At 47.1% G+C, this 23522-nt stretch overlaps 1 protein-coding gene across 1 annotated transcript in view; it reads left to right on the forward strand.

The window, feature by feature from the left end:
• Positions 1–23522, forward strand: part of ZC2HC1A (zinc finger C2HC-type containing 1A) — a 95036-nt gene that overhangs the window by 41944 nt on the left and 29570 nt on the right. The window contains exon 5 of the mRNA XM_069731512.1: positions 13900–14048. Coding sequence (XP_069587613.1) covers positions 13900–14048 — 149 coding nt within the window. The remainder of the gene's footprint in view (positions 1–13899; positions 14049–23522) is intronic.

Raw genomic sequence — 23522 nt, forward strand, 5'->3', positions numbered from 1 at the left:
TTTTGAACGACACCACTAACTTTACCATGTAACACACTGAGAAATGGGGAAAAAATCCTAAACTGGATCAAATAGTGAAAATTAAAAAGCAATTTCTCCTTTTGTTTATTTCTCTTTTATTTGTACGGTGTCAATTATGCAATAAAAATGACCTGGCAGCTAGATTCATTATGCACACACATAGAAGATATGTCAAATAACTGACATGTGGCAGAGATGAGCCCGTCGGGGGAATGGTCAGCTCTCTCACTACAGCTAGCGGTCATTTTTTCAAAATACCGTATTTTCTGGCGTATAAGGCGACCTTAAGACACAAAAGAGAATAGTAAAACCAAAAACACTCAGTTTGAAAAAAATTTGCAGTAATCCGCAAGTGCTAGTAAAAGATGTAAAAAACAGGGTATTTGGTTGATACGTTTTTTGCAAAAAATGTATACTAAGCTGCTCTACCAAACTTCACGGTATACCCATATCAGAGCAGTCCTAACTAGGGTTGAGCGACCTTGACCTTTTTAGAGTCGAGCCGTGTTTCGCGAAACCCGACTATCTTAGAAGTCGAGTCGAGTGGAATCGGCCGATTATCGCGAAAAGTCGGATATCGCCCGAAACACGAAACCCAATGCAAGTCAATGGGGGAGCATAGTCGGCAGTGAGTGGAGGCCAGGAAAACACCTACACTGCCCATTTTAATGGCAAAAACATCCATTCTTGTTACAGAAGCTTGTCAATCGTAATTTATCTTATAATAATTGGAAGGCATTTGAAATTGGGGGTCATTTGGCTAAAGTTGTGGGGGGTAGGGCTGGTTCAAGTAATTAGTGGGCCCAGGAAATCTGGAACACGTCACGGCAGTGGAGCAGGGAGAGGTAAGTATTTCAACTTTGCAAGTGCTGAGATCCTGAGCAAGCAGGGGGGGCCCACTCGTTGGCATTGGCACTGGCACAGGGCCCCTCAAAGTACAGCGGTGTGTTTGCACGGCGGGGGCACCTCCCACCGGCAGCAACACTTTTGCGTACTATGAGAGGCCCTGTGCCAGTGACGTCGCCAACTAGTATTCCTCCCCCCACCTGATGAAGGAACCTGCACTTTCATCTGCACCTTCCTCTTTGTCCCCGTGTAAGGTGGTATGGTATGCGGGAAGAGGAACCTGACTTTCAGCAGGGTCACAATCTTGCTGTGTAGCGTGCACGGGGAATTTTGCGTTATGGGTCAATGTACCAGCAGACTCATCTATCACTGGCTGGGCAATGGGCAGGATGAGGAGGAAACACAGATATAGGCCCAAAGAATAAAGTGGGCTAAATGCAGTTCAAAATTGGTAACACAGGACTAACCAGGGGGCATTGCAGTGGAGGACAACTGGAATTAGAGGCTGACACAGAGAGTAGGCCCAAATCAGTAAGTAGTCGAAATGCGTTTCAAAATTGGCAACCGTAGTAAACAGGCGGCACAGCTTTGTTCAGTGGAGGAGAACAGCAAGGAGTGGCAGACACCGATAGTAGGCCCCAACCCAACTAGTAGGCCAAATGCAGTCTAACATTAACAACTACTTAACGAGAGCCTGAAAATTGAATTTCAGGACAGGAAACCAGGAGAACAGCAAGGAGCGGCAGACACTGTTAGTAGGCCCCAAACCAACTAGTACGCCAAATGCAGTTGTTCCATTTATCAACTATTTAACAAGAGCCTGAAGATAGAAGCTCAGGAAAGGCAACCTGGAGAACACCTTGGAGTGGAACACACCATCTCTCTACACCCCATACCCAATTTGTAGGCCTAATGCAGTGTAGTTTCCAACAACTACTAAACGAGAGCATTAAGATCGAAGCAATGGCGAGGAAACCTGGGGAACACCTTGGAGTGGAACACACCATCTCTCTACACCCCATACCCATTTTGTAGGTCTAATGCAGTGTAGTTTCCAACGACTACTAAACGAGAGCCTGAAGATAGAAGCTCAGGAAAGGCAACCTGGAGAACACCTTGGAGTGGAACACACCGTCTCTACACCCCATACCCAATTTGTAGGCCTAATGTAGTGTAGGTTCCAACAACTACTAAACGAGAGCATTAAGATCGAAGCAATGGCGAGGAAACCTGGGGAACACCTTGGAGTGGAACACACCATCTCTCTACACCCCATACCCATTTTGTAGGCCTAATGAAGTGTAGTTTCCAACAGCTACTAAACGAGAGCCTGAAGATAGAAGCTCAGGAAAGGCAACCTGGAGAACACCTTGGAGTGGAACACACCATCTCTCTACACCCCATACCCAATTTGTAGGCCTAATGCAGTGTAGTTTCCAACAACTACTAAACGAGAGCATTAAGATCGAAGCAATGGCGAGGAAACCTGGGGAACACCTTGGAGTGTAACACACCATCTCTCTACACCCCATACCCAATTTGTAGGCCTAATGCAGCGTAGTTTCCAACAACTACTAAACGAGAGCATTAAGATCGAAGCAATGGCGAGGAAACCTGGGGAACACCTTGGAGTGTAACACACCATCTCTCTACACCCCATACCCAATTTGTAGGCCTAATGCAGCGTAGTTTTCCAACAACTACTAAACGAGAGCATTAAGATCGAAGCAATGGCGAGGAAACCTGGGGAACACCTTGGAGTGGAACACACCATCTCTCTACACTCCATACCCATTTTGTAGGCCTAATGCAGTGTAGTTTCCAACAACTACTAAACGAGAGCCTGAAGATAGAAGCTCAGGAAAGGCAACCTGGAGAACACCTTGGAGTGGAACACACCGTCTCTATACCCCATACCCAATTTGTAGGCCTAATGCAGTGTAGTTTTCTACAGCTACTAAACGAGAGTCGGAAGACCGAAGCAATGTGGACGAAACCTGGGGCACACCTTGGGTCGGCAGACACCGTTAGTAGGCCCTACCAAAGTTGTACCCCAAATGCAGTTTTCAATTTCTAGAGGCTGAAAACTAGACTATTGACACTCAGCTTTTTTCAAAGGAACACAGCTGTATTGAGTGGCGCAGACAGACACAGGTAGTAGGCCTTAAACCAAAAATGTGGCTCACTGCAGCTTAAAAAAGGTTACAGGGGTACACAGGCAGCATTGCTCTGGGCAGTGGAGGACAATTTCAGTAGTGGACCGCAGACAGACTTTGTACGCCTACTATTAAAAAAAGGATGCTCTATGCAATTAAAAATAGGTTCCAGGGGTACACGGGCAGCAGTGCTCTGGTCAGTGTAGTAGTAGTAGAAAGAAGGGACCGCAGACAGGCTTCGAAGGCCTAACATAACAAAATAGGGCTGTTGGCAATTCAAAATTGGTTCCAGGGGTACACGGGCAGCAGTAGAATGGTCAGTGGAGGCCTTGTGGAAGGAGGGACCGCAGAGAGGCTTCGAAGGCCTAACATAACAAAATAGGGCTGTTGGCAATTTAAAATTGGTTCCAGGGGTACACGGGCAGCAGTAGAATGGTCAGTGGAGGCCTTGTGGAAGGAGGGACCGCAGACAGGCTTCGAAGGCCTAACATAACAAAATAGGGCTGTTGGCTATTTAAAATTGGTTCCAGGGGTACACGGGCAGCAATGGTCTGGTCAGTGTAGTAGTAGTAGAAAGAAGGGACCGCAGAGAGGCTTCGAAGGCCTAACATAACAAAATAGGGCTGTTGGCAATTTAAAATTGGTTCCAGGGGTACACGGGCAGCAGTAGAATGGTCAGTGGAGGCCTTGTGGAAGGAGGGACCGCAGACAGGCTTCGAAGGCCTAACATAACAAAATAGGGCTGTTGGCTATTTAAAATTGGTTCCAGGGGTACACGGGCAGCAGTAGAACGGTCAGTGGAGGCCTAGTGGAAGGAGGGACCGCAGACAGGCTTCGAAGGCCTAACATAAAAAAAATTGGGCTGGCTGTAGGCAATTTAAATTTGGTTCCAGGGGTACACGGGCAGCAATGGTCTGGTCAGTGTAGTAGTAGTAGAAAGAAGGGATTGCAGACAGGCTTCGAAGGCCTAACATAACAAAATAGGGCTGTTGGCAATTTAAATTTGGTTCCAGGGGTACACGGGCAGCAATGGTCTGGTCAGTGTAGTAGTAGTAGTAGTAGAAAGAAGGGACCACAGACAGGCTTCGAAGGCCTAACATAACAAAATAGGGCTGTTGGCAATTTAAAATTGGTTCCAGGGGTACACGGGCAGCAATGGTCTGGTCAGTGTAGTAGTAGTAGTAGAAAGAAGGGACCGCAGAGAGGCTTCGAAGGCCTAACATAACAAAATAGGGCTGTTGGCAATTTAAAATTGGTTCCAGGGGTACACGGGCAGCAGTAGAATGGTCAGTGGAGGCCTTGTGGAAGAAGGGACCGCTGACAGGCTTCGAAGGCCTAACATAACAAAATAGGGCAGTTGGCTATTTAAAATTGGTTCCAGGGGTACACGGGCAGCAATGGTCTGGTCAGTGTAGTAGTAGTAGAAAGAAGGGACTGCAGAGAGGCTTCGAAGGCCTAACATAACAAAATAGGGCTGTTGGCTATTTAAAATTGGTTCCAGGGGTACACGGGCAGCAGTAGAATGGTCAGTGGAGGCCTTGTGGAAGGAGGGACCGCAGACAGGCTTCGAAGGCCTAACATAACAAAATAGGGCTGTTGGCTATTTAAAATTGGTTCCAGGGGTACACGGGCAGCAGTAGAACGGTCAGTGGAGGCCTAGTGGAAGGAGGGACCGCAGACAGGCTTCGAAGGCCTAACATAAAAAAAATTGGGCTGGCTGTAGGCAATTTAAATTTGGTTCCAGGGGTACACGGGCAGTAATGGTCTGGTCAGTGTAGTAGTAGTAGAAAGAAGGGACCGCAGACAGGCTTCGAAGGCCTAACATAACAAAATAGGGCTGTTGGCAATTTAAAATTGGTTCCAGGGGTACACGGGCAGCAATGGTCTGGTCAGTGTAGTAGTAGTAGAAAGAAGGGACCGCAGAGAGGCTTCGAAGGCCTAACATAACAAAATAGGGCTGTTGGCAATTTAAAATTGGTTCCAGGGGTACACGGGCAGCAGTAGAATGGTCAGTGGAGGCCTTGTGGAAGGAGGGACCGCAGACAGGCTTCGACGGCCTAACATAAAATAGGGCTGTTGGCTATTTAAAATTGGTTCCAGGGGTACACGGGCAGCAATGGTCTGGTCAGTGTAGTAGTAGTAGAAAGAAGGGACCGCAGACAGGCTTCGAAGGCCTAACATAACAAAATAGGGCTGTTGGCAATTTAAAATTGGTTCCAGGGGTACACGGGCAGCAATGGTCTGGTCAGTGTAGTAGTAGAAAGAAGGGACCGCAGAGAGGCTTCGAAGGCCTAACATAACAAAATAGGGCTGTTGGCTATTTAAAATTGGTTCCAGGGGTACACGGGCAGCAGTAGAATGGTCAGTGGAGTCCTTGTGGAAGGAGGGACCGCAGACAGGCTTCGAAGGCCTGACATAACAAAATAGGGCTGTTGGCTATTTAAAATTGGTTCCAGGGGTACACGGGCAGCAGTAGAATGGTCAGTGGAGTCCTAGTGGAAGGAGGGACCGCAGACAGGCTTCGAAGGCCTAACATAAATAAATAGGGCTGTTGGCAATTTAAAATTGGTTCCAGGGGTAGACGGGCAGCAGTGGTCTGGTCAGCGGAGGCCGATTGTAATGAGTGTCTGCCAGTTAGTAGTCCAAAACAATAAATAAATGTGAATGTCTCGCATTAAAACAAAACGAAAACACTAAAGGGTGCAATCATTAGGTTCAGGGGTGGGATCCTCTGTGTAGTTTCAGCCCTACTAATTTAGCGCAAAGTATTTACTGTGGTAAATAGAGGACACTGCCCCTGACTATGTTAAGTACCATCATACATGTCAACACAATGGTATTGTCAGTGGCAGAAATGGAAGGATGTCAGCGCATAGACTAAACATTGGTGGAAGTGTGAGAGATAACTGTGGAAGTGGTAGAGCAATGTTTGACCTGGGGTTGGGTGAACTCTCTTGTGGCCGGCGGTACAGGCCCAGGGCCCCTCATGTTACAACAGTGTGTCTGACGTTGGCGCACCACCACCGCCAGAGACACTTTATTGTACTATGAGGGACCCAGTGGCAGTGCCGTCGACCAAAAGCGGGCACACCCACCTCTTCAGACAAACAGCACTCTCACGGGTGCTTGCGCCAAGTCGCGATACCACGGCCCCGTGTGGGGAGTTTGGCCATTTAGGGAGGTGTAAACATGTCGTATGCTGGACAATCAGCTGCAGCAAATTAGACATTCGAAAAGTAATTCACAGTAGTCCACAGGCAAGAGCTTTTCGTAGGAAAGCTAGGTGTCTGCCGGGCAAGGTGGGGCAAAAGAATTCGAAATCCAGTTGTGGTTCATTTTAATGAATGTTAGATCATCAACATTTTGGGTAGCCAGACGAGTCCTTTTTTCGGTTAATATTGAACCTGCAGCACTGAATACTCTTTCTGATAGGACACTAGCTGCCGGGCAAGCAAGCTCCTGCAATGCATATTCTGCCAATTCTGGCCAGGTGTCTAATTTTGATGCCCAGTAATCAAATGGGAATGACGGTTGAGGGAGAACATCGATAAGGGATGAAAAATAGTTAGTAACCATACTGGACAAATGTTGTCTCCTGTCACTTTCAATTGGTGCAGCAGTACCTGTCCTGTCTGCGGTCATAGCAAAATCACTCCACAACCTGGTCAGAAAACCCCTCTGTCCAACGCCACTTCTGATGTGTGCACCCCTAACACTCCTGGTCTGCTGCCCCCTGGAGCTCGTGTGAGAACGATCATGAGCGCTGTGTGCTGGGAATGCCTGAAGCAAACGATCAACAAGAGTTGATTGTTTGGTTGCTAATATTAGTTCCAAGTTCTCATGTGGCATAATATTTTGCAATTTGCCTTTATAGCGAGGATCAAGGAGGCAGGCCAACCAGTAATCATCATCGTTCATCATTTTAGTTATGCGTGTGTCCCTTTTGAGGATACGTAAGGCATAATCCGCCATGTGGGCCAAAGTTCCAGTTGTCAAATCTGCGGTTGTGATTGGTTGAGGGGCAGTTTCAGGCAAATCTACGTCACTTGTGTCCCTCAAAAACCAGAACCCGGCCTTGCCACGCAACCAATTTCCAGTGCCCCCGGGAAAGCTTCCTCATTAAAAATATACTCATCCCCATCATCCTCCTCGTCCTCCACCTCCTCTTCGCCCGCTACCTCGTCCTGTACACTGCCCTAACCAGACAATGGCTGACTGTCATCAAGGCTTTCCTCTTCCTCTGGTGCAGACGCCTGATCCTTTATGTGCGTCAAACTTTGCATCAGCAGACACATTAGGGGGATGCTCATGCTTATTATGGCGTTGTCTGCACTAACCAGCCGTGTGCATTCTTCAAAACACTGAAGGACTTGACACATGTCTTGTATCTTCGACCACTGCACACCTGATAACTCCATGTCTGCCATCCTACTGCCTGCCCGTGTATGTGTATCCTCCCACAAAAACATAACAGCCCGCCTCTGTTGGCACAGTCTCTGAAGCATGTGCAGTGTTGAGTTCCACCTTGTTGCAACGTCTATGATTAGGCGATGCTGGGGAAGGTTCAAAGACCGCTGATAGGTCTGCATACGGCTGGAGTGTACAGGCGAACGTCGGATATGTGAGCAAAGTCCACGCACTTTGAGGAGCAGGTCGGAGAACCCAGGATAAGTTTTCAATAAGCACTGCACCACCAGGTTTAAGGTGTGAGCCAGGCAAGGAATGTGTTTCAGTTGGGAAAGGGAGATGGCAGCCATGAAATTCCTTCCGTTATCACTCACTACCTTGCCTGCCTCAAGATCTACTGTGCCCAGCCACGACTGCGTTTCTTGTTGCAAAAACTCGGACAGAACTTCCGCGGTGTGTCTGTTGTCGCCCAAACACTTCATAGCCAATACAGCCTGCTGACGCTTGCCAGTAGCTGGCCCATAATGGGACAACTGGTGTGCAACAGTGTCAGCTGCCGATGGAGTGGTTGGCCGACTGCGGTCTGTGGAAGAGCTGTCGCTTCTGCAGGAGGAGGAGGGGGTGCGAATGCCTACAGCCAACTGTTTCCTAGACCGTGGGCTAGGCACAACTGTCCCGAAATTGATGTCCCCTGTGGACCCTGCATCCACCACATTCACCCAGTGTGCCGTGATGGACACGTAACGTCCCTGGCCATGCCTACTGGTCCATGCATCTGTAGTCAGGTGCACCTTTGTACTCACAGATTGCCTGAGTGCATGGACGATGCGCTGTTTAACATGCTGGTGCAGGGCTGGGATGGCTTTTCTGGAAAAAAAGTGTCGACTGGGTAGCTCGTAGCGTGGTTCAGCATACTCCATCAGGGCTTTGAAAGCTTCACTTTCAACTAACCGGTAGGGCATCATCTCTAACGAGATTAGTCTAGCTATGTGGGCGTTAAAACCCTGTTTACGCGGATGCGAGGATAAGTACTTCCTTTTTCTAACCAGAGTCTCATGTAGGGTGAGCTGGACTGGAGAGCTGGAGATCGTGGAACTTGCGGGTGTGCCGGTGGACATGGCAGACTGAGAGACGGTTGGAGACGGTATTGTTTCCGCCGGTGCCCTAGATGCAATATTTCCTCCTACAAAACTGGTGATTCCCTGACCCTGACTGCTTTTGGCTGGCAAAGAAACCTGCACAGATACTGCCGGTGGTGCGGAAAATGGTGGCCTTACAGTGACGGAAGGGATGTTGCGTTGCTGACTAGCTTCATTGGCCGAGGGTGCTACAACCTTAAGGGACGTTTGGTAGTTAGTCCAGGCTTGAAAATGCATGGTGGTTAAATGTCTGTGCATGCAACTTGTATTGATACTTTTCAGATTCTGACCTCTGCTTAAGCTAGTTGAACATTTTTGACAGATGACTTTGCGCTGATCAATTGGATGTTGTTTAAAAAAAATGCCAGACTGCACTCTTCCTAGCATCGGATCCCTTTTCAGGGATTGCAGACTGAGCTTTAACCGGATGGCCACGCTGTCCTCCAACAGGTTTTGGCTTTGACACGCGTTTTGGGCCAGATACGGGCCCGGCAGATGGAACCTGTTGCGATGTTGATGCCTGCTGCGGCCCCTCCTCCACCTCCGCTTCTGAACTACTGCCGCCTGCACCCTGTTCCCCCAATGGCTGCCAATCTGGGTCAGCAACTGGGTCATCTATTACCTCCTCTTCTAGCTCGTGTGCAACTTCGTCTGTGTCACCGTGTCGGTCGGTGGTATAGCGTTCGTGACGGGGCAACATAGTCTCATCAGGTGCATGTAAAGAAGCTGCGGAGACACCATCACGTGTTTCTCGACGCAAGCAGTGAATAGCCAGGCCTTTCCCCGGGAAGGAACAACCACGGGAAGGGCAGCATCCTATGAAGGAAAGCCACCTATGCCAAGCATGGTATCCATCCACAGACAGCTGTTTCGGGGTTTTTGCCCTTCATCAGTGTGGAGTAGGAATCTGGCTATTAGGAGCAGTGCCTAGTAAAAAGGCTATAAAGGCACAGATGATTGGCCTCGGGGAGACCAAAACATCCAACACCGCGGAGACACCATCATGTGTTTCCTACTCCACACTGATGAGGGGCAAAACCCCGAAACAGCTGTCTGTGGATGGATACCATGCTTGGCATAGGTGGCTTTCCTTCATAGGATGCTGCCCTTCTCGTGGTTGTTCCTTCCCGGGGAAAGGCCTGGCTATTCACTGCTTGCGTCGAGAAACACGTGATGGTGTCTCCGCAGCTTCTTTACGTGCATCTGCATATTTCCCATAAGGGATGGGGGCAGTGTTCTGGAATCACTGCGTTGAGAAACACATGATGGTGTCTCCGCGGTGTTGGATGTTTTGGTCTCCCCGAGGCCAATCATCTGTGCCTTTATAGCCTTTTTACTAGGCACTGCTCCTAATAGCCAGATTCCTACTCCACACTGATGAGGGGCAAAAACCCCGAAACAGCTGTCTGTGGATGGATACCATGCTTGGCATAGGTGGCTTTCCTTCATAGGATGCTGCCCTTCCCGTGGTTGTTCCTTCCCGGGGAAAGGCCTGGCTATTCACTGCTTGCGTCGAGAAACACGTGATGGTGTCTCCGCAGCTTCTTTACATGCATCTGCATATTTCCCATAAGGGATGGGGGCAGTGTTCTGGAATCACTGCGTTGAGAAACACATGATGGTGTCTCCGCGGTGTTGGATGTTTTGGTCTCCCCGAGGCCAATCATCTGTGCCTTTATAGTCTCATCAGGGTCTGATTGTGGATCAGTACCCTGAGAGGGCAATGTTGTGGTCTGAGTCAAAGGACCAGCATAGTAGTCAGGCTGTGGCTGTGCATCAGTGCACTCCATGTCAGAATCTACTTGTAATGGGCATGGCCTGTTAACTGTTTCACTTTCTAAGCCAGGGACGGTATGTGTAAAGAGCTCCATGGAGTAACCCGTTGTGTCGCCTGCTGCATCCTTCTCTCTTGTTGTTGTTTTTGCTGAAGAGGACAAGGAAGCGACTTGTCCCTGACCGTGAACATCCACAAGCGACGCGCTGCTTTTGCATTTACCAGTTTCAGAAGAGGAGGCAAAAGAGCTAGAGGCTGAGTCAGCAAGATAAGCCAAAACTTGCTCTTGCTGCTCTGGCTTTAAAAGCTGTTTTCCTACTCCCAGAAAAGGGAGCGTTCGAGGCCTTGTGTAGCCAGACGACGAACCTGGCTCCACAGCTCCAGACTTAGGTGGAATATTTTTTTTCCCACGACCACCTGATGCTCCACTACCACTACCATCATTACCAGCTGACAATGAACGCCCACGGCCACGACCTCTTGCACCAGACTTCCTCATTGTTTTAAAAACTTAACCAAAGTAACTTTATTTGTTGCTGTCAAACAACTTACACGGTGACCTATGACTTCAGTATGATTTCAATATCCCTTTACAGGTTGGTGAGACCACAAGGAAAATCAGGCACAATGTTACACACTCTGTTTTCTGTGGCACCAAATCACAGAGATGCCACACACGCAGGACTGTCACTCAAGCACAAATGTCAATATTAATCTCCCACTGTTTTTTTTTTTTTTTTTCTTTTTTTTTTTTTTCAGGGAGACTTTAGAAACAAAATAAAAAAACAAAAAAAGGCTTTCTATGCCCCACTGAGTGAGAGATGGCACACACAGGAGTCAGGAGTGGCACACAAGCAGAAAGGGCAATATTAATCTCCCACTGTTTTATTTATTTATTTATTTTTTCAGGGAGACTTTAGAAACAAAATAAAATAAAATGATTTTTTCAAGGACAATTTAGAAACCAAATAAAAAAAAAATAGGCTTTCTATGGCCCACTGAGTGAGAGATGGCACACACAGGAGTCAGGAGTGGCACACAAGCCCTGAGGCCAATATTTATCTCCCACTGATTGATGTAGTGATTTTTTCAGGTAGATTTTAGAACCCTAATCAAGCAAAAAAATAAATAGGCTTTCTATGGCCCACTGAGTGAGAGATGGCACACACAGGAGTCAGGAGTGGCACACAAGCCCAGAGGCCAATATTTATCTCCCACTGATTGATGTAGTGATTTTTTCAGGTAGATTTTAGAACCCAAATCAAGCAAAAAAATAAATAGGCTTTCTATGGCCCAGTGAGTGAGAGATGGCACACACAGGGATGGCACTCTAGCAGAAATGCCAATCTTAATCTCCCACAAAAAAAAAAACAAAAAAACAGGGACTGTCCTACAATTACTATCTCCCTGCAGTAATCTCAGCCAGGTATGGCAGGCAGCAATAAGGAGTGGACTGATGCACAAATTAAATAAAAAGTGTGGACAAACAAAAAAGATAGCTGTGCAGAACAACAGGATTTGTGCTTTGAAAAAAGCAGTTGGTTTGCACAGCGGCGTACACACAGCAATGCAGCTATCAGGGAGCCTTCTAGGGCAGCCCAATGAGCTACAGCGCTGAGAAAAAAAAAAAAGTAGCTTCCACTGTCCCTGCACACCGAAGGTGGTGTTGGACAGTGGAAATCGCTACAGCACAAGCGGTTTGGTGGTTAATGGACCCTGCCTAACACTATCCCTGCTTCTGACGAAGCGGCAGCAACCTCTCCCTAAGCTCAGATTGGCAGCAGTAAGATGGCGGTCAGCGGGAACGCCCCTTTATAGCCCCTGTGACGCCGCAGACAGCAAGCCAATCACTGCAATGCCCTTCTCTAAGATGGTGGGGACCAGGACCTATGTCATCACGCTGCCCACACTCTGCGTTCACCTTCATTGGCTGAGAAATGGCGCTTTTCACGTCATTGAAACGCGACTTTGGCGCGAAAGTCGCGTACCGCATGGTTGACCACGCACAGAGGTCGGATCGGGTTTCATGAAACCCGACTTTTCCAAAAGTCGGCGACTTTTGAAAGTGAACGACCCGTTTCGCTCAACCCTAGTCCTAACTAATGTATGCAATCCCTATCTGATGTATTTAAAAACCTGATCATCTGTATATTACCTGTGTGAACAGGGTTCAGAGAGGAAAAATCCATGTGTGCATACAGAGTAGAACAGCTTTTGTGCAGATAACCCAAGAGGAGTGGTGGTGGATAACTCCCCAGTCTTGTAGACACAAGAGAACAATTATGGAAACAGAAACACATGGGCTACTTGCACAGTGAACAAGTCTGTAGGAACATATTCACACACCACCAAGAAACCTGAAGACACAAAAGAGAATAGTAAAACCAAAAACATTCAGTTTGAAAAAAATTTGCAGTAATCCGCAAGTGCTAGTAAAAGATGTAAAAAACAGGGTATTTGGTTGATACGTTTTTTGCAAAAAATGTATACTAAGCTGCTCTACCAAACTTCACGGTATACCCATATCAGAGCAGTCCTAACTAATGTATGCAATCCCTATCTGATGTATTTAAAAACCTGATCACCTGTATATTACCTGTGTGAACAGGGTTCAGAGAGGAAAAATCCATGTGTGCATACAGGGTAGAACAGCTTTTGTGCAGATAACCCAAGAGGAGTGGTGGAACTCCCCAGTCTTGTAGACACAAGAGAACAATTATGGAAACAGAAACACATGTTTTTTACATCTTTTACTAGCACTTGCGGATTACTGCAAATTTTTTTCGAACTGAGTGTTTTTGGTTTTACTATTCTCTTTTGTGTCTTCAGGTTTCTTGGTGGTGTGTGAACATGATCATACAGACTTGTTCACTGTGCAAGTAGCCCATGTGTTTCTGTTTCCATAATTGTTCTCTTGTGTCTACAAGACTGGGGAGTTCCACCACTCCTCTTGGGTTATCTGCACAAAAGCTGTTCTACTCTGTATGCACACATGGATTTTTCCTCTCTGAACCCTGTTCACACAGGTAATATACAGATGATCAGGTTTTTAAATACATCAGATAGGGATTGCATACATTAGTTAGGACTGCTCTGATATGGGTATACCGTGAAGTTTGGTAGAGCAGCTTAGTATACATTTTTTGCAAAAAACGTATCAACCAAATACCCTGTTTTTTACATCTTTTACTAGCACTTGCGGATTACTGCAAATTTTTTTCAAACTGAGTGTTTTTGGTTTTACTATTCTCTTTTGTGTCTTCAGGTTTCTTGGTGGTGTGTGAACATGATCCTACAGACTTGTTCACTGTGCAAGAAGCCCATGTGTTCCTGTTTCCACATCAAGGCCTTAGCATCAAACCGTATGTGACAGCGCACTGCTATTCCCCTTAGTCATCTTGTTCCTTGGGGTGTGACCTAAATAGAATGAGCTGGGATATCATACATATTTCATCTAAAAAAAAAATATGCAGACACAGCCTGTTTTTTTTTTTCTTTTTTAGACAGGCTATTAATAATCACTGACACCGCCTGTTTTTCTGCTTTATCCATCTAGACTATGTTCAGTGCCCGTACTGTCAGAGAAGGTTTAATGAGAATGCCGCTGACAGACACATCACCTTCTGCAAGGAGCAAGCAGCCCGCATATCCAATAAAGGCAAATTAGGTGCTGACCCGAAAGGGAAAGCCGCTCCTCGGACGCAGGTAACGAGACAGTGCTCTGCTACCTATCACAGAACATTTATACCCAGAATGTCTAAGGCTCGTCTTAGAGGTAATCTGTCAGCACGTTTTTGCTATGTCAGCTGAAGACAGCAAGCGATAGGGGTTAAAACACAGAATTCAGCGATGTCTCTCTTATCGAGCTTGGTGGTTTTGTTTGCTCGTAATGATTGTTTTAGCACAAGGAGCTTATCATTACTGGACACAGCAGTGCCTGCTTCCTGGTCAGACTCCGCCCCTATTGTGATCGGCATCTTACTGCCTACGGACAGAGCCTGATGTGGGCGGGGTTAGCTTCCTTTGCTCTGATGAATTGCTGATTGTGTCAGATCCCAGTAAACTATGTGATAGATGGCTGGATTCAGCTTCTCTTTGCCTACATCAGGCTGCTGTCAGATGAGGGAGCAAATACCTGCTGACAGATTCCCTTTAAACATACGGGCTTTCCACTTATAAATCTGCACTGACGTTCTAAAACATGAATGCAGAGTAAGCTTCTTGTATAACATGGCAGCGCAGAATCCCAATACAGAGGGTTTATTACAGATTCTTAGCAACACCAATATATACAATCTTAAATATTTAAGCCAAAAAAAGCATACATACAGAAAATACTAAAACACAAGGCTTTTTAGAAAGGCTAAAACAAATCTTTAATTACGATACTTAATAAAGGGAACCTGTCACCCCGAAAATCGCGGGTGAGGTAATCCCACCGGCATCAGGGGCTTATCTGCAGCATTCTGTAATGCTGTAGCTAAGCCCCCGATGTTACCTGAAAAAGGAGAAAAAGACGTTATATTATACTCACCCAGGGGCGGTCCCACTGCTGGTCAGGTCAGATGGGTGTCTCCGGTCCGCTGCGGCGCCTCCCATCTTCATTCCAAGACGTCCTCTTCTGATCTTCAGCCACGGCTCCGGCGCAGGCGTACTTTGCTCTGCCCTGTTGAGGGCAGACAAAGTACTGCAGTGCGCAGGCGCCGGGCCTCTGACCTTTCCGGCGCCTGCGCACTGCAGTACTATCATCTGCCCTCAAGAGGGCAGAGCAAAGTACGCCTGCGCCGGAGCCGTGGCTGAAGATCAGAAGAGGACGTCATGGAAAGAAGATAGGAGGCGCCGGAGCGGACCGGAGACGCCCATCCGAACTGACCAGCAGCGGGACCGCCCCTGGGTGAGTATAATCTAACGTCTTTTTCTCCTTTTTCAGGTAACATCGGGGGCTTATCTACAGCATTACAGAATGCTGCAGATAAGCCCCTGATACCGGTGGGATTACCTCACCCGCGATTTCCGGGGTGACAGGTTCCCTTTAAAAAAAAAAAAAAAAGAATAAAGGTATATAAATATAAAAAAAATAGAAAACTGGGAATACAAATATAGGAAAAGAAGGTGCGTGTACCTGGAAATAGATATTGAATGAAGCACTGCAATAATATATTACTGATCAGTCATGATTATTCAAAAAAAAAAGTGGACTCGCATATGATACCTATAATGATAAGTTCATAACATACTGGGACTGTTGTAACACTCATAATTCTATTGTAAACTTGTATAATATCAGCTATGAGCAGCAACAAAGTTTATAAGAAAAGTCCTGGTAGACTCATTAAAAGTTATTAAAGGGAATCTGTCACCCCATTTTTCACCTATAAGCTGCAGCCACCGCCATCAGGGGCTTATCTACAGTATTCTGTAATGCATTCTGTAATGCTGTAGATAAGCCCCCGATGTAACCTGAAAGATAAAAAAAACAAGTTAAGGTACCGTCACATTTAGCGACGCTGCAGCGATATAGACAACGAGCCGATCGCTGCAGCGTCGCTGTTTAGGTCGCTAGGAGACGTCAAACACCTGCAACAGCTGAACGATGCAGGAGCGATCCTGTGACGTACTTATCATTCTCGCTGGTTATTCGCTCCATGAAAAACATTGCTGGCATCGTTGCTTTTGCTGTCAAACATGACGATACACGCCAACCTGATGACCAATTAAAGTTCCGGACTTCTAGCTCCGACCAGCGATGTCACAGCGGGATCCTGATCGCTGCTGCGTGTCAAACACGAGATCGCTATCCAGGATGCTGCAACGTCACGGATCGCTGTCGTTCTCGTTGGAAAGTTGTTCAGTGTGAAGGTACCTTTAGATTATACTCACCTGAGGGGGCCGTCCATTCCGATGGGGGTCGCGGTCCTTGTCCGGCGCCTCCCATCTTCATACGATGATGTCTTCTTCCTTGCTTCTGTTGCGGCTCCTACGCAGGCGTAATTCTCTGACCTATTGAGGGCAGAGCAAAGTACTGCAGTGCGCAGGTGCCGGAAAAGGTCAGAGAGGCGCAGCACCTGCGCACTGCAGTACTTTACGTTGCCCTCAACAGGGCAGACAAAGTACGCCTGCGTCGGAGCCGCGACAGGAAGCAAGGAAGAGGACGTCATCGCATGTAGATGGGAGGCGCTGGACCCGGACCTCGACGCCCATCAGACTGGAACAAACCGGGACCGCCCCTGGGTGAGTATAATCTAACTTCTTTTTCTTATCTTTCAGGTTACATCGGGGGCTTATCTACAGCATTACAGAATGCATTACAGAATGTTGTAGATAAGTCCCTGATGGCGGTGGCCACAGCTTATAGTCAAAAAATGGGGTGACAGATTCCCTTTAAGTGTCCAAATATGAGACCAGAGTAGAGCATGCATATAAATTAGAAAAGGTATACAAACATCATTAAACAAACAATAATATTGAAAATAATATTACCAGCAGTGCAAGGGATCACAGGGACGCACCAAACCCGACGCGCGTTTCGCTATGGAAAGCTTTGTCCCCTGGATTGATCAGTAATATATTATTGCAGTGCTTCATACGCTATTTATTTCCAGGTATACCCACCTTCCTTTCCTGTAATTGTATTCCCCATTTTTTATATTTATATACCTTTCTTCTTATTTTGTTTTTTAATTATTGCAATTAAGCATTAGTTTTAGCCTTTTTAAAAAGCCTTGTGTTTTAGTGTATTTTTCTCAAAGATTCTTAGTTAACTCATTCTACAGCCTACAATAGACAGGATTGTCCGCTGCAGATTTGCAGCAGTTTTCCATGAGTTTACAGTACCATGTAAACCTATGGAAAACAAAATCCGCAGTGCACATGCTGTGGAAAAAAACGCTTGGAACCGCAGCATGTTCATTCTTTGTGCAGATTCCGCAGCTGTTTACACCTGCTCCATAATAGGAATCCGCAGGTGTAAAACCGCAGGTGAATTCCGCACAAAAATCGCATAAAATCCGCAGTAAATCCACAGGTAAAACGCAGTGATTTTTTTTTTTTTGAATCAGATATTTTTATTAAACCATCAAAATTGTGCATAAACAATAAAAGGAATAGTTTGTTTTCAGCAATATACAAATACACAATACTTTTTTTTGTTAGAAAACTTATTTAGTCCCAAACCAAACTCCCACCCCCCTTCCCCCCACCCACTAGAGACCTGTCAAGAGTCGTCCCCCACTAAATTATCACATACAAAAGTACAAGAAGAGGAAGATGACTTGTCAAAAAAAATATTTCCATAGGGGCAAAAGGTCTTCAGGTCACATTGATTCGAGCCACGGGCTCCACAACCTGTCAAAGAGGTCCATCTTGTTCCTCCTAACATAGATACTCTTCTCCAAAGCAATGATATGGTCCACTTGCTTCATAAAGTCTCTCCTTGTTGGTGGCTCTTCCCTAATCCAGAATTTGGCGATCAACTTTCGCGCAATAAATAACAGTCTAGCTATAACCGTTTTATACAGCTTATCAGTTATTACCTCCTCCACATAGCCCAAAACACATACCAGAGGATCCCGAGGCACATTACAACTATATGCCAAACCCACTTTATTCAACACCACCACCCAAAAGGAGGACAGCCTGGGGCACTGCCACAACATATGAAGGATGCCCGCTTCGGACTGCGAGCATCTAGGGCATTCTGAATTAGGCCTTAATCCGGCTTTAAATAACATGTCTGGGGTTCTGTAAGCCCTATGAATGACAAATAATTGTGACAGCCTACCAGGCTCACTCATTGATATCCTGGGCACATAATCCAATACTGATTCCCATCGGTCATCATCAATCGCCCCCAGGTCAGCCTCCCATTTCGCCCTTGCTCTAATAGGGTGCTCCGCCAGAAAAGAAAATAGAAGGAATTCATATATTACCGAAATCACCCCCTTCGTGCCTCCCCCTTCAAGGATAAAATCCAGCATAAGATCCACCTGGATTTCAACAGGCCCTCTCTTACACTGTGCCCGGTACGCATGAGAAAGACGACGGTATTGGTACATCTCAGACTCCGGGAGTAAAAATTCTTCCTGCAATATCTCAAAGTCTCTAATTCTACCCTGATGTAAAATCTGGCCCATCCGAGAGATGCCTGCCTCCCTCCAAATATGAAATCCCTCCATCTGTCTAAACTCCTGTAGGACACAGTTGTTCCAAATGGGTGAGAATCTAGTGAGTGCCCGTACACCCCTAATTCCTTTAACTTTATCCCACACCTTGTGAATGAGCCTTACAGTGCAAAATTTAGAACCTTTCTCACGGAAATGTCCCCCCTCTAGGCCCTCACTCAACACCTTTGTCCCAATCAATGATCTCAGGCTGCAAGGTGCCCGCATCCCACCTGACCCCTCTCCCCATCCCTTGAAATGCTGACACTGTGAGGCCAAAAAATACAACCACGGATTGGGCAATGCCACCCCTCCCTCCGTCTTTGGTCTCTGTAGGGTTTCCTGTTTAAATCTGGGGCTCTTCCCACCCCAGAGCAGCTCACCAAACAAAGATCTAATCCTCCGAAACCTATTCTGCGATATCCATATAGGGGAATTGTGCAACACATAGAGTAACTGCGGCATCACAATCATCTTTATCAGGTTTATCCTACTAATTACCGATAAGTGTAGCTTTTTCCACGCCTGGACCTTGGTACGTATCTTACGCAGAAGAGGTGCCAAATTCAGTTCCTCAAAGCTAGTCAAAGGGAGAGCGATCTGAATCCCCAGGTATTTAAATTTCTCAACTAGCCTCAACCTTGTGACAGAGTCCCCCCCATCACCGTCCCCACTATCCCCATCTATCAACATCATATTCGATTTGTCCCAATTGATCCTTAAGCCCGAATAACTCCCGAATTCCTCAATAATGGCCTCCGTCTTTACCAAGGTCCCCTCGGAATCTTCCAAGAAGAGCAGGATATCATCAGCGTATAACGCTACTTTTTCTTCCGCCTCCCCGTACATAAAACCCATCACCTCCCGGGACCCTCTGATCTTTGCGGCAAGGGGTTCCACCGCCAAGGCGAAGAGCAGCGGGGACAGAGGGCAGCCCTGTCTAGTACCTCTAGATAAAGAGAAAGTCTCAGAGAGAGCGTCATTCACTCTAATTTTGGCCACCGGAGAAGAGTACAACAGCCGCACCCATGAGATAAATTTAGGTCCAAACCCCATTCGTTCCAGTACTGACCACAAATAACTCCACTCCACGCAATCAAAAGCCTTATGAGCGTCCAAGGATACCACAACCCGTTTGCCAACATTGTCAGAAGGGATTTGCAAATTTAAAAATAACCTTCTCAGATTAAGTGCCGTTTATTTATTGGGCATAAAGCCTGACTGATCCGGGTGAACCAGTCTGTCAATCACCCTAGATAACCTGTTTGCCAGAGCTTTTGCCAGTATCTTAATGTCAGCCGTCAAAAGTGAGATTGGTCTATAGGATTCTGGTAATTGTGGGTCCTTGTCGGCCTTAGGGATAACGACCACGATAGCCTCTCTCATTGAAACAGGTAACTCCCCTCTTTCCAATGACCTATTATACACCTCCGACAGTTTGGCCAACAAAGTTTCTTTCAATACCTTGTACATCTCAGCTGGAATACCATCCGCCCCCGGAGCCCTGCCCCCAGCAACCCCCGCCAAAGCGGCCCCCAATTCTTCCTCCCCAATCGGCTCCTCCAACAACTCACAGTCTTCTTTGCTCAACCTAGGCAGGTCAATCCCCTCCAAGTAGCCCGTCATGTCCTCAGCCCCCCTGTCCACACTTGAAGTATATAGCTTATTGTAGAATTTCCTAAACACTTCCAAAATCTGCTCCCCCTGAGTAACCAATATTCCATCTTCCCTCCTAATGGAGTAGACATGAGGAGTCCCTCTGTGCAGACGCCACTACCGAAAGTAAATGCCCCACCTTTTCCCCCTCTGAATAGAAAGACGCTTTTTGAAAGGCCCGCAATCTCTCCGCCCTTCTCAAATATAATTGATTGACCTCCTCTTGGGCCTTCCTCATCCGACTCTGAGACTCCTTAGTACAATGGGCCCCCAATGCTGCCTCAGCTGCCTTCAGTTCTTCCAGAATAGCTTGATCCTGTACTCTAGTCCTAGTCTTGTGTCGTGAAATGTCACGAAACAGAATCCCCCTTAAATACGCCTTCATGGTGTCCCATACTACGTGGCATTCCGCACTCCCGTCATTAATCCTAAAAAACTCCTCTATTTCAGCCCCCACCCTTTCCATGTCCAAGAGTTGTAGCCAGGAGGGGTGAACCTTCCATCCCATCTTCCGTGAACCAACCTGTTCAGATAATTTTAATGAGACCCGAACTGGACTATGATCTGATAGAATCCTGGGATTATATTCCACCTCACTTAACAATTCGTTCATCCCATCATTGCCCATGGCGACATCGATACGAGACATAGAACCATACGTGGTCGAGTAACAGGAATAAGAATAAGTATTAGCGTTTCGAACCCGCCATAAGTCAATCCAGCCTATTTCTCTAAGGTAATTCCCAAAAGGAGTGCCATTACCGTCCCTACGTAGCGGAGCGTGATTACTCTTATCCCAATGGTCGTCGGCAATATTGTTCACATCTCCAACCACCAGAAGAGGAACCCCGACCCACCCTCTCATATGCTCCAAAATCTCTTGAATTTTCTTACCAGAATACGGCGGGGGTATATATATTGAAACAATGCAAATCAGACGGTTAAGAATTTTACACACCAAAAGGACATACTGACCATCTTTATCAATTTTAACCTCAACTTCCTCAAATGGAGTACCAGTATGGATCAAAACAGACACCCCCCTTGCATAATTAGAGAAAGTCGAGTGATATGCCCTGCGCACCCATTTTTTCTGTAACATATCTACTTTTTCCTCCACTAAGTGAGTTTCTTGCAGGCATATCACCGAGGGCCTCTGTTTCACTAAGTACTGAAATATTGCCGCACGTTTAGTAGCGTCCGCTAGCCCCCTAACATTCCAACTTATAATATTAACCTTCCCTCCCATTTCCTTAGAAAAAGGTATAAAATAAGGATCGTCTCTCCCAGGTCTCCCCCAATGCCCTCCTCCCCCCCTTCCCACCCCCCATCCCAACAACTAACCCAACCTTCCCCATCTAAAACTCAAGATAACTCAGATACTCCGAACTTTCTTTCTCTATATGAGAACCGAGGGCACTTAGTATACCCTAGAACTAAGTCTTTTGCCGTCCATCTCTTCCCCCCACACCGCGACCAATATGAAATATTCATTACGCCGCCGAACATAATACTGTAAACGTTAGGTGCAGTTGAACCATCTGCAACAGTAACATTCAGAAAGGACCCCTCCAACGAAGAGAGGCAGAACCAGCAGAGTCACAATCCTTCCGAAAGAGTCTTAACGGTTCCGCTCAGTGCCAATCTTCTTGGCGTTGGTGTCCAGCCATTGCATCGCCTCCTCCGGATTTTGAAAAAATTGAACACGGTCCAGCGCCACCACCCTAAGCTTAGCTGGGTAGAGCATTGAATATTTTAGGTCCAGTTCACGGAGCCGTCGCTTGACCTCCCCAAACTTCATTCTAAGTTTCTGCACCGATGCCGAGTAGTCCGGATAAATGGAGATCCGATTCCCATTTATGCTCAGGCCATCACTCAGCCTGGCCTTTCTCAGTAAAGTCTCCCGATCCCGGTAGTCCAGAATTTTTGCCAATATGGCACGAGGGGCCGAGCCGGGCGGCAGAGGGCGAGTGGGGACCCGATGAGCCCTTTCCACCGAGAAATGTTTGGTAAGGTCTGCTCCTCCCACCGAGTTCTTGAGCCATGCCTCAATATATTCAGTGGAATTATTTCCCTCCACCTTCTCCGGCACCCCAATTATTCTTAAATTGTTTCTCCGAGATCGGTTTTCCAAATCGTCTGTCTTAAATTCCAGCTCTGCAATTCGTTGAATATATTTCTTTTCTCTTTTTAACAGTTCGTTTGTCTGATCCTCCACACTGCCCACACGCTCCTCCACCACCTCCACTCTTTTCTCCACTTTGCGCATAGCAGAGTTAAGGGACTTTATTTCAACTGTCAGATCATCCACCCTCAGATTCAGCGCGGCCAAGGCAGATTTGCAGTGAATAACGACAGAGAAAATGTCCTGCAGTGTTGGTTCCCCCATCCTTGGCTGCTGTACCACATCAGAGTCATTGGTCTGCACAGGGCTAGCAGCAGGTGTCACACTTTCTGCACTGTGCGCTCCCTGCGCCCTCCCTGGGGAACATTGCACCTCCACTTCACCGGTCCCAGCGTCCCCTCCACTTTCTTGCCTCATCAGGGCTTCCTCCACCTCAAGTCCCTCTGGACCCAGCAGCAGGGCTCCCCCCTCCTCCGTGCGGGCAAATCGCTCCAGCCGGGCTATTACCTCCAGCCTCCGGCGGTATGTAGCGCTGGCCCTGGCCGCCTCCTCCTCGGCCACGGCGCCATCTTGAATTTTCGCGCCGGCTGCAGGCGCCGACTGTTTGCGGCGCGGCATCTCCGCTCCTCACCGCTTATCAACTCCGGAGCCTTCTTCCCCTCGCCGGGGACTTGCGGGGTCCCTCTGCCCGGTTTTCGGCGTTCGGCGGCGCCTGAAAGGGTAGGTTTAAGGAGCGGTGCAGGGAGAGAGACCCTTCGCACGTCCGCTCACATTCGTCGCTAGGCCACGCCCCCAAACGCAGTGATTTTTACCTGCGGATTTCTCAAAACAGGTGCGGAAAAATCTGCAGAGGTTCCGTCTACGTGTGCACATACCCTAAGACTTACAATTTTGTTTGGATCCTTAGCACTTCTGTTAAAGACACTGAAACAGAAGCATGATGTGTACATCCACTAATGGGTGACTTTCTGTGTTTTCTCCGGCGTTATCAGTCTCGTGGTGTTGCACATGGCGATATTCTGTATTTCTTTCTGTTTTCTGTATGTTTGCTGTCATTCAGCAGTTACTTGCATGGTCAGCAATAATGGTTCCTATTAGATGACAACTGGTAGAGATCCTGAAAATCACTAAATAAAGAGGTTGTCCACTACTTTTACACAGAAAACCTATCCTTAGAATAGGTCATCCATGTCTGATCGGTCAGGGTCCGACACCCCGCACCCCGCCGATCAGCTGTGT

Source organism: Ranitomeya imitator, chromosome 6, assembly GCF_032444005.1.
Source record: "Ranitomeya imitator isolate aRanImi1 chromosome 6, aRanImi1.pri, whole genome shotgun sequence".
In the NCBI taxonomy this organism is placed as follows: Eukaryota; Metazoa; Chordata; class Amphibia; order Anura; family Dendrobatidae; genus Ranitomeya; species Ranitomeya imitator.